Genomic DNA, 12,256 nt, shown 5'->3' with positions numbered 1-12,256 from the left:
CCCCGCCCGCCCACGCGCAGCCGCTCCTCGAACCCGCCAATCGCCGCCGCGCGCGCCCGGCCCCAGGGGCGCGGCCGCCAACGGCCGGCGCGGCCGCATCATCCGCACGGGCCAATGGCGAGCGGCGGGCGGCGCGGCCCGAGCCGCGGGGCGGGCGGGGCGCTCGGGGCACCGCCCGGCCCCGGCCCTGCCGCTCCGGCGCGCCGTCCCCCCGGACGGGAATGGCACGGCCGCGCCGCTGCTGCGCTGGTGCCCATAGGAAAGCGAGGCTGCAAGTTCGCCTCTGCCGCCTCGAGAGACTGCAGATAAGGTGAAACAATGCATTTTATGATGCTGGGCTGCTATAATTAATTACATTTTATTTGATGCACAGGGACGAGAAGTAAATTGGGAAAAAAGTTTGTGATCTTTCTCTACAGTATAAGCTATAGAAACGCTTTAGAGTGGGGGGGAAAGGGGTTGGGGGATTTGTTTGGGTTTTTTCAGCCTGAGACTGAACTCCAGTACCACTCGTGGCTCTTTTACCAAGTTTTTTGTCTTTACGACTACAGCCGGATAAATGAGCAAGGACAGGTAGCGGGCAGCAGCTGCTGTTCCCTATGCTTTTGTCATTTATGTCTTATTTCCTCCAGCAGACTTACATTAGTGAAAATAGGGAAGCATCCATAGCAGTAGGAATGTTCTAAAAAAGCTACAGTAGGGAGATAATTAAATATTAAGTATATAGATAACTAGGTATTATTGTCATGTATATTGGAGTATAAAGTAACTATTAATCATATATTCCAGATTTTGATCCATGCAGTATTAAAAGCTCTGTCCACAACTGGCAAAGCAATGGCATTGATAAACTAATAATAAATAATAAATGAAGACTACAAAAAAGTGCAAACTGTCAGACTGGATGAAAGCCCAAATGAATAATTCATTTTTGGTTGCATTAGACTGTAGCAGAGATGCAACTGAAGAGGAAGATGATTATTTAGTTTATGATGGAGATATAGGAATAAGCTGTAAATACAACAATAATTCAGATAATTTGAATGCCTGTAGTTGTACAAAAGATATTTCTGGTATTTTAAACTTAGCCTGTTCTGAAAAGAACAAAAACATAAAAGCAGCAGCCAATTATGAAACTCCTCTACAGCCTGAAGAATTCTCCAGTCATCACAGAGGCACCAGAGGAACAACTGGAGTTCCAACTGAAATGCCTGGAAATGAAGCTCCCTTTCAGAAGGAATTACCTGTTGGTAGTTCCAGTAAACCAGATATCAAAGAACACCTAAGTACCTCCAAGATGTCCAAGGTCCTCCTGCGTCATTTTCCTAGGGAAGAATTACTAAGCACATGCCACTTAATTGAATGTGAGACAATACCAGAGGTGTCCTTTACTGAAAGTATCGATGACACTGGGAGCAAACCTGAGCCTTCAGAACACAGCAAAGGCTCTTTTGTGTATGAACAATGGGCAACGAGCTCTGAGGAGTATCCCTTAGAAAAGCATGAAGAAGTAAAGGCTTGTGACAAAAATGGAAACTTGTTAAATGGAAATAAACCTGTTTCAAAGAAACCTGGTTTTTCTTCTGGTCAGTGTGGGTGCAGACAAGAATATTCACAATTGATTAATGAGACTGGAGATACACACGCCTTTCAAAACATGAAAGATGAGAGAGCCCTGTTTAAGAGAACCGTTTCACCTTGTGAGCTCAAATACGACCAAGGGCAAGCTCACTATTGCCTTCCTGACTTCTCTGAAGTTGCTTCAGAAGTACCAAAAACACCTTACAATATTACCTCATCAACTGAGAGAGCAAAACCCGTTCCTATTTTGCAAAGTAAATCAGTAACTGTGAACAACATTTTGGAAAATAAGAATTACTTCAATTCTGCTGAAGTAGAGAATCAAGAAGAAGGGAGCATTTCAGAACTGCTGCAACAGCTACAGGTAATTAGGATGCTTGAAGAAATTCCTCGTACTGGGTAAGAGTGGTTTATTGTAAGAAGATATTATGCCATAAAATCTAACATGACTAACTCTATAGGCACTCTGTAGGTATCAGTGAGTACATCATCTGACTCAAAAACTGCTTTAACAAATAAAGTTCCGTGAAACTGACTTTATACAGAACTGTCATTACCAATTATTTAAAGGCTGAGTATTATTTAATACTCCAGTATTTCACTCTGGAGCATTGTTTGTGATGATAAAGCATCTTATCAAATCATTAGGAAATCCACTATAAAGCGTTATTTCTAGCGTTAAATGTTTAAATTCATAAAAAATACTTCAAATACATTTTTAAGAACAACATTCTATTTTTTACTGTGCAATGTTAAGACATCTTTGCCTTTTTTCACATCTAACACTCTTCAGCTATGATTCTGGTATTTATTGACAAGTCAATTCTTTCTAAAGGATTTTTTCGACAGCAGTATTTCTCTTACTGTTGTGAATTTATTTTAAAGCTTGTTAATAATTAGATAACCACTGCTCAATTTCAGCCTGACATGGAGCTCACTCACTGGGTTTTACACGGTCTTAATTCTGTTTCTAGATTTACATCTTAGTAAATTGCCTGAGATACAACAAGTTTTAATAGTTTTCCCTATTATTTCCTGGCTGCAAATGAGATGCTGACACAGCATGCTGACATCCAGAATCATATTGACCATCTGAGATTTAATCCTAAGGTAAAGCTCTCAAAATACTTTTTTTTTTTAAGTCATTCTTCTTTACCTCTAGGACTATGACTATCCCCTAAAACTATTTTGTCACCTTCATATTGTATTTCCCATTTATACAAATCTTCTATATTTTCACAACACAGAAAAGTATTTTAAGTATTTATACAATGAGATACTTTATACATCCGTCAACTCAGAAAATTAAATGGCACTGTTATAAAAAACATTTCATTAATATTTTGTATTTTGAGTTAAAGTTTTTTGTCAAGATCCATAAGTGTTCTAAACATTGTATCTATAATGAAGGTTCTCATTTTAACAGATACTTCCTCAGTCAGACTTTGCAAATGGCAACACTGCCATTTCCTCAGGACACACTGGGACACCACCTGACATCATCACATTACGTGCTCCTGTCCCTCTACAGCCTACACATGGTTTGCTTAAAGCAAGTAAATAAAATCACAGTAGCTATGCAAATGACTATTTAATGTAATTTGATTACATTTTTGGGCCAAAACTGCAATTGATCAATCTTACCTTGTATGCTATAGGACTGCAGCCTGGAACAGCAGCATCAGCACTACCAGCAGCTGGGACAGTAAAAGCACAGTGTCTAAATCCTTCTGATTCACCACCAGAACTAACACTAGGAGAAAAGATGTCTCAAATACTAAAGGATCAGACAGAGAAACTGACTAAGAAAGTAAGAACTCTGTTTCAATATATACTTTGCACTGATGCTCAAATTCCATACTCTCTTGGCAAATTTGTTTAAATATAATAATTAAGTCTATTATTTGGTCTTGAAGGTGGAAGACTTCTCTAAGCATATGAGCCATGAAACACTCTTTCTACAAGACAAATATCTGGTAAATTAATTTATGTATTTTGAGCTATCTGAAATGCATTTGAAATGGCTGTAGACTTACAATTTTCTGGCAAGATTCTTGATGCTTACCTGAAATGGATATTTACTCTTTTCAATTCAGACTGAAGGTACGAGATTAGGAAGCAAAAATGAAGGTGTTCAGGAGGTGGACAAATTCTTAAATCTTTTAAGGATTCCGACTTAAAACTATTAATAAAAGGCCTGAAGTTGCCATATAAGTTAGGAATTTTGATATGTAGGGCATTACTTCAGAAATAATTTTTATTATTTTATTTGGACATAATAGAGCAGCACAGAGTATTAGGTGAATATACAATATGCAGTCCTGTTTCAATTCAGAGAACTAGCAAAATTCTTACCAACAGCACTGCAAATAACATCTGGCTTACATAGCAAGACATAGTGATAGCTACTTCTGCTAAGTTATGACATTTTGTATTGAATTATTTCTTATTGATGAAGGTTTTAAATCAACTGAAAAGATACCTTGATGCCTTGGAAAGAAATTATTTAAAAGCTAGAGAAGAGCACCACAACTTACAGCTGCAGAACTACAAGAACAAGCCTATCAACCTTGGAGAGTTTGATCCTGAGAGGTTAGAAGATAAGTGCTAAGTAGTACATCAGTATATTTTCTTTTACTGTCTTACAGATTTTGCTTCATTTATCCATTAGAGTTTTCCTGAAGTGAAAATATTATCTTAATGTGATAAACTGTAAGTTGTTTGGCCAAAATTCACCTTGGGCTTTATATATCCTACTTGTAATTGGGATATCTATTTGATTAATTCAAATACTTAAAAGAGACTCTGACAACTCCATACATTTTATTTTTTTATTTTATGGGAAATACACTGCGATGTCAACTATGGTTATCATGGTAAGAAATTAAAGATCTTTAGAGAGTTTTAAGTAATTGTGAGTTGTGATTGGATTTAGAAGGGTGGAAGGAGGAATATTCAGACTTGGCATGCTGCTTGAAGACATTCAGGAACAAATTGATGGCAGCAAAGGCAGCCTGTCATCGTTACTGACTTCCTATGAATCTGCTCAGTCTTTCTGTGAGGTAACTGACTTTTATTAAACACTACAATTATTCTATTTTATTGATGCAAGTCTTGAGAATCTAAGTGCAGTTGTGTGATTGTGTGTTCTCCTCTAGTAAGAGCATGATGCTTTTAGATAGCACGTTACTTCAAAAGAAAAATTAAATATTAACTTCATAATATGTAATTACTGTAACAGAAACCTAAGTAAAAAAACAAAACTATACTGAATGTTCTTAGTTCCAGTTTCAAAAGTATTTCACAGTAAGAAAATATGAGTAGCTAATTTAACTTCTGCAAAGCTGTTTTGGGGAATTCATCACTATCATTTAATGGGAGGAAAAATTACTTTGTCCAAGATCTTAAGCTGCAGAATTACTAGAAGACCAAACAGTATTGTGCTAGAGAAAATTGAGTTTGCTCCTAAGAGAACTGAGTTTCTCCCAGATCATAAATACACATACACACTCCCTCCCAAAAAAATCTTACTGTCTTCTACAAATCTACAGGTAGGTCTCAACAAATGCTTTCATAACCAATGTTTTAAGTAACTTGGGCTTCAGAGAAAAAATGGTAAGAGAGTCTGAGGAGATGCTGTTTGGTAGGAGTCGTTCCTTGCAATGCAAGGCCCATGCACACCTGTGTCTATGCTTTGTTACTTCGTACAGAGCTTGGCAGTTTCAAGCACTGCTGATCTTCCACAAACAAGAGGTACTGAAACTCCATTTTTTCACAAGAAGCATAACAGAGAAAGAAGCCAGACAACTGATGTAATCCCACCAGCAAATCAACTTTCTTTAGACAGCAAAAAGTGCAATCTTTGTCTCCACATGTAAGTGAAAACTTGGAAACAGCTGTTACAGTTTTTATAAAAACATAGATAAAATTATTTGCTGAGTAAGAAAATTAGGATGAGTGAAATCTGAAATGCAACATGAATATTTCCAAAATAAAAATTGTACAGAATTACATAACTGCATATCTAAGAATTCCTCCTAGCTTGGTCTTCCTACCTTTCTAAATATGAAAGTATTTCCTGAAGCCAGAACACCACCATCACTTTCACCTAGGAATTATATCATACTTCTGTATAAAATTCATGTCAGCCACACAAATTCAGGATGTGAATAACTAGTCAGAGTACAGTTCCAGTAAAAGATAATTTGCCAATATTTGTGTGGTATTCTCAATTAAACAAGAAAAGGGAGGGATGCAGGGCCTACGTAATTAATGATCAAAACCTTACGAAAACTTTAAAATACCATCTCCACCCTCTTGGGAAGAATTTTATAGGTGTTAAACATCTCAATGAGATTAGAAAAATAAAATAAGTGGTCCCCCCCTTAATCAATCTAAGGTTAAAAAAAGAGAACCGAACTAAGTTCCAGTAGAGAAGCAGAGCTTCTAGGAAAAGAATGCATGCAGCATAGAGCACAATCATGTTAACCTAATTCTGCCAGATTATTTTACAGACAGGTGTTAATAATTGCCTAGTAAAACTCACCTAGCTTCCACTTTTTTCTCTGTCACTGAAAGAATATTAGTTCAATCTTCTGATCATTATGTTCATGAACAGGCAGAAAATTCTCCAAATAAGTTGGTGATCCTGTACACCCAGAGTTAAAAATACACATCAAATGACTCAAACAAGGAACTTTGTTCTTTTTCTCTCAGAAGGTACATCTCAAATATTATTCTAATTATCTAAAGTCATTAAATTAAAGCATTAATAACAGCTCAAAGTTACTAAGACACCAGATCATATTTCATGTATGTTGTATCAAAACACTATCAGTGGTAACAGATGGATGCATCTAAGATTTCATACTACTTAACTATTCCAATACAGGATTATCAAGATCTCTACTTTTAAGCATTTTTAACAGTTGTGCTTTTTTAACATTTTTAACAGTCAGGGTGCTTTTGTCAGAATGTATCCTTTAACTAAAGGGTTCATTATTTTTCAACTGGTTAATCATTAAACTTCTTACCACTTTTTCAGATAACTGATACAAGTAAAGGTCTTCCTGTGAATAAATTTGATTTCTTCTCAACTAAGAAGTAATTAATCATTAGTATAAGATGTTTATGTCTCATCATAGAAATACTAAGATATAATAAAAATATTCTGTTTTCATGCTTAAAGAAATACAAACATCCAGGAAGGAAAAACTGGAACATTGCCGCTCTTCGTGCAGAGGAGACCAACTGATTTATCAGATACCAACCTGAGTAAGTCATGAGGGCATACAAAGGTCAGAACTGTGTTTAAACCTGCTAGGGAATCCTGTGAAGAAATACATTCCTTTTATGTCTCAACATGAAAATTGTAGTTTTAACAGATGTTGCTGCTTAGCAGAGCACAAAGCACTAAGAATAAAAAGGAAACTAAAAAAATAACACCAGGTCAAATTCAGTGTGGAACTCTCAGTGACAGATGAAGAGGCAACAGACATGTTGCAATGCAATTTTCAGTTAGGCATGAATGAAAGATTTCTAACTTGGTCAAACACTGAAACAGTTTGCTCTAGGGAGACTGTGGCATCTCCATTCTCAGAGATATTCAGAACTCAACTGGACAGGGTTCTAAGCAACTTCAGTTAAGTTGGTTGGGCCTGCTTTGAGAGGGGACAGAATCAGATGACCTCCAGAAGTCCTGTCCAACCTGAATTACTCTATAAATCTAATTTAGCTTTCTAGATAAGTTTCCAAATATTGCCACTGCTAACATTTTCAAGAGCATGACAGGGATGTGCACACAATGCTTTGGTTTTGCTTTTTCTTCTGACCTGAATTTTTTTCATGTTCTAGAAGATAATTCAAAGCTTGACAACTAAGACACTTCATATCAGTACTTCCACTTTCAGTTTTTGGATTCAACTTCATTATTCTGCTTAAAAACAAATTTACCTTTCCACTGCAGAATATTCTGAAGCTTTTAGTAACGAGCAACTAAAGGAGAATAGCATGAGCTGTCCTACTTTCAGTTTTAAGTCTGAATATACAGGTTTTCTTACCTTTTGTCTATCAGTTGTCCTTGACTTTTCTGTGATATCCTTTTAATTTAATCTAATACAGTGGGATTATGGTTTGTACTGGTTGGTGCAATGGTTAAAGCAGTGCCATACTAGAACTGCTCAAATTCTCATCCTATTCCTATTATGCTGCACTGTTCCCATAACACTATGGACAGGGATATGGAGAACTTCATTAAAGAAAAAAAAAACCTACAACAAGTCTTGGTCTGAAAATAAGCACCAGCAGAAAATTCCATTCAAAGCTTGCAGACAGGGCTGAAAGCTAATCTTTAACTCAATCCCCACTCTCCTGGGGGTGAAAAGTACTTCCTCAAATTGCAGTAGCATGGAAGGCAGCAAAAGGTTCTGAAATTACAGTGCTGAAAGCCAAATCATTACCTAAGTATATGAGCCAAAGCTTCTCATATTTCAGACCCTTTAAACTTACTTTTTAAATTTTAGGCAGTGATACAGAAGACTTCTCAGCCTGTGATTCTTATAATTCACAAAGCAAGGACCTTCTCAACTGTGACAGTCTAAGTTACAAATCATTAAATATGAGATTATGTGGAGAGAGACAAGGTACAGTGATTACAAAAATATGAACATCTACAAGGAAACATTTCTTATATTTTTGTTTTTCTAAACTACATGTCTGTGTTTCCAGGACTTAGATGCAGATGCCCCAGAGGAAGCAGAGATCAAGTAAAACTCAGGAATTACAAAGAGTCTGTTCAGTCTTGTACCCTATGTAGAAAAAGAAACTGTGGTTCATCCTGTAAGTATGATGTGTCATTACCAAACACAGGCCAGCTCCTAAGGGGCAGAAAGCCACACTGCACCTACCAGGCCACATTTAATTTATTATAAGCAGTCATTAGCACTGTAAATCCAACTTTTACACATCTGGTCAAGTTTAATCTCCATGCATGACAGATTTACCTCTCCCTGGTTCTTTATGAGAGGAATCCTTTTCATATTTCGTTTATGGCAGGAATATCTCCTTTTGCAGAGCCACAAGAAAGGATATGACAATTAGGCATTACTGTGCCAACTTTTATAGTGCCACCCATTACCTAACAGAGTATAGACAAGTACTAATGAAGATTCCAGCTTTACCCTCATATTGTCTGGCATGCAGCAAAGGGGAGCCTAATTAAAAACAAAAAAATTAAATCATCTAAACATGAACCTTTTAAAGTCACTTAGACTCTCTCTCTAGCATAAGAAAAAATTGCTTAAAGAAAAAAGAAGAAAGCATAAATTAGCTATTTGTCTCTAGCAAGCCTGTGAAACTACAAATCAAAGTAGCATTCATTATTAGGATTATGACACTGATTATTCTACACATCCCCACTACAGTCTTTCACTGGATGAAACTGAATATAAATCTGCATTCCATTTGCCAGCTAAACTCAAGAGCAAACACAAAAAGGTTAATCTGTCCTCATTTACAAAAAACTTTAAACATATTGAAGTTTTATTCAGCAGTGATAGTTACTTGATCTTTAATTTATGCTAAAGAGAAAAAAAAGTTAAAATACACAGAAAATAACTTTTCTTTTGTTTTACACATGGCCTCAACAACTCCAGCTTATTCACAGAAGAGAATCTCCACTCAAAAGGCTCAAAAACCCAAACAGCCAGGTGAAGTTGTAACCAGACTTAGTGAAAGGTAAGCTGTAGCAATAGCTGTGTAGTACAACAGAAAACCCCACTGTTGAAGATTGAGCATGGGAAAAACACACCAGGAATCATAAGCAGGAATAATATTTTATCTTTTACAGTGCATGTTGTATATTAGAATTTCACTCTTTAGTGAAATTATTTACTTGAACATGTGTAAACAATTCTTAGATTAGTTCTTCACTCCTAATGTAATGAAGAGTAAAAATGTAACTTCTTTAGCTGACACATTTAGTAATGAAAAAAAAATTCACTTTAAGATGTTCCCATTCAAAGATTCAAAAGCAGGCCTGTTAATACAGGATGCAGTTCTGTTTGCTACTAACTACTTCTCTGTAAGTAGTAATCCCTATAGAGGATTGTTTTAATAACTTAATTGTTGTTAACATTAAATTACACCATGAGACAAAAACAAAATGGATTCCTAACAGTAGCACAGACTAGACTGAAATGCAAACAAGTTTTGTCACAGTATTTTTTGACAGCTTTACTCAATAGCAGTAATTGCCTGGAAGTACAGCAGCTGCACTTGAGAATCAGTGGCACAGAACACTGAAAGCTACAGCAGCAGCAGAGTGCTACTATTATGAGAAATTTTCTTACTCAGCATCCTAGAACATTTTCTGTCTTATTGCAATGCAGATAGAACACAAATAATGATGGACTATGCTTTACAATTCAATGGAAAATTCTACTCACCGTAAAATTAACTTGCGACCAAGTGCTATCAAGGTGTATGTATGTGATTCATAGTTTAGAAATTCTTTTCTCACTTAAATTGTATTTTATTCTATATATTTTATCTTTAGGAAACCCTTTGTGGCTGCCAAAACCTGCTGTTCAAGCACATATGGTAAAATTATCCTTTCACATCAATACATACCCAGTAAGAAATCTGCCCAAAGAAAATCTGCAATTAACATCAGAGACACAAATGCCAACAATCCCTATGCAAATGTAAGACTTTTGTGAAAATTAAAAGCCACACATCCTTCTTGAAAGGATTACCTCCATACATCATGGCACTGTAGAACATCCCATTCCTAGCAAGCTGATTACAATCTAAGCATGTGTAGTGCATTTGAGGGTAAGACAAGGGGGAGTTCAAACCCCAAGCATTTTGGCTTATATGTTACTATATTCATATAGGTATGTACAGGCTTGTTGTGCAACTCAGTCCCTGTATAAATGGTGAAATAGACCAAAAAATTGTGCTGGATCTTATCTTTAGAATTGTTTTTCATATACTGAAACAAAGCCTAGCCTAGAAACAACCTAGCTAGAGGTTTTGAGAGCTACCCACTATCAAAATCTCAAGAAAGCCTTATCAGTACCAAAAACATGCACCACACTGGAGCAGATACAATAGAAAAGTATAAATATCCCTCAGTTCAAATAAATACATGATCAAAGAGAAAAATAATTAACAGGTACTTCCAACTTGAATCCTATAGCAGTCTATCACATGACTCAATTTTTACTTCTCAACACATATTGAGAGTGAAAATCATGAACAAAACCTTAAACATCACATTTTTCCAGTACCTATGTATATACACTTGCCTTCACTAAGGCTGCATTTTATTATTTCCAACAGGTTTTAAGTTCTACTCTGGATCATGCCATAGAGACAGCAAACAGTTTGAAGAAAGCTACAGAGCGAATGGTACAAGCAGTTTCAGAAGATCTAGCTGAAGTTAAAAGAAAACAGTTTTAATTATCTAGTTCAAATGCTGTATTGTTCTGCTGGTTGATACTGAAGTGTTAGTATCTCTGCAAAAATCAAATGATGAAGACACACATGAAAAAGTCAGCTAGCTTACTTTGTCAGTTATTCTGTACCTATTGGTACTAAACCAAACCAGAGCACATAGGTATTCCACATTTACGCTCAGTCTTAGAGCTGTAAAACAATTTAATAATTCTACTGGAAGTCTTTAGTAGGTTGGCTAATCCCCATTACTGTGTACAGATGCCTTCTCTAAGTATTCACTTAAGACAGCTTAATAAAAATTGGCTTAAACAAGCAAAATTAACTTTCTGACTTGGATTTCCCCCCACTCCCAAGTGTGAGAATAAATCTCAGTCATTACTACATATCATTTCTTCTCACACTTCAACAGCAGCTGCTTCATTACACCAAGAGAAAATAACCTCTATACCTGAGACATCTAGAAGTAAACATGTTAGCATACCAAGTCATAGTCAACATTTGGAATTATTTTGGTTTTAGAGTGCCCTACATTGAGAGTTGTTTGTTTTTAAGAAACATCCTTGAATGTTGCAATGACTGAATTACACCATTTGTTGTTTATGTATTTGTAACAATTAAATTGGTTCCTTCAATTTGATTTCCTTAATTTGTCAGATATATCTGGCTTTGACATTTTAGCTGATGGTAAGTAGGCTGGAAAATTTTAAAATACTGTATAAATTCAGTGAGCCAAGAAAAGTCATCTATTATTTTCCTTCTAACACCCATTTAACTGCAGTGATTAAAGGCAAGCAGTTAACATCCTTGTTTTATCAGGGATGCTACTCGCTGAAGCCAAAGTACATAAGGAGTGATGAAAACCAAATTAGAAATGCCAGTGCATTCCTTAAAAAGGACAGTCATTTTCTGTGCAATTTCATCAGTGGAGGACACTGAAATAATCCAGACTGTCCACACAAGCAGTGATTGCTAAACTCACTGCCATGTGCCACTTACTCACTAGCCTGAGTCAATGGCTTTTTTCAGGGCTTCTTCCAGCCCTTGTTCTTCACAGCCAACAGTATCATTCAACTTTTTTCCTCCTTAGCCTCTTACTGTATATCCTTATAACTTCATTTGCCTCTCCTTATTATCCCTGGTTTTGCTTTATTTAGTTTAATGTTTGGAATGTCGCCATTATTTGCAAATGAACTTATTAAATGAAGTAATTGCTGCA

The 12,256-nt window shown here is 36.3% G+C and overlaps 1 protein-coding gene across 3 annotated transcripts; it reads left to right on the top strand.

Annotated features, from left to right (window-relative positions):
* Positions 1-222: 222 nt before the first annotated feature.
* On the top strand, positions 223-12,256 carry AKNAD1 (AKNA domain containing 1). Of its 3 annotated transcripts, none has more exons than XM_053950072.1 (15): positions 223-310; positions 790-1,945; positions 2,632-2,691; positions 3,008-3,137; positions 3,240-3,391; positions 3,498-3,557; positions 4,040-4,173; positions 4,517-4,643; positions 5,292-5,455; positions 6,770-6,855; positions 8,103-8,222; positions 8,308-8,418; positions 9,234-9,315; positions 10,136-10,179; positions 10,924-12,256. In XM_053950072.1, exons 2-15 carry the CDS (start codon positions 869-871, stop codon positions 11,019-11,021), a joined length of 2,445 nt encoding a protein of 814 aa, XP_053806047.1. In that variant the 5' UTR covers positions 223-310; positions 790-868; the 3' UTR covers positions 11,022-12,256. The 3 variants fall into 3 exon arrangements, with proteins under 3 accessions (XP_053806047.1, XP_053806046.1, XP_053806048.1); XM_053950071.1 differs by having other exon boundaries at positions 10,136-10,283; XM_053950073.1 differs by lacking the exon at positions 10,136-10,179 and having other exon boundaries at positions 10,924-11,012.

Source organism: Vidua chalybeata, chromosome 9, assembly GCF_026979565.1.
Source record: "Vidua chalybeata isolate OUT-0048 chromosome 9, bVidCha1 merged haplotype, whole genome shotgun sequence".
Taxonomy (NCBI): Eukaryota; Metazoa; Chordata; class Aves; order Passeriformes; family Viduidae; genus Vidua; species Vidua chalybeata.
This window is presented reverse-complemented; position numbering and strand designations above follow the sequence as displayed.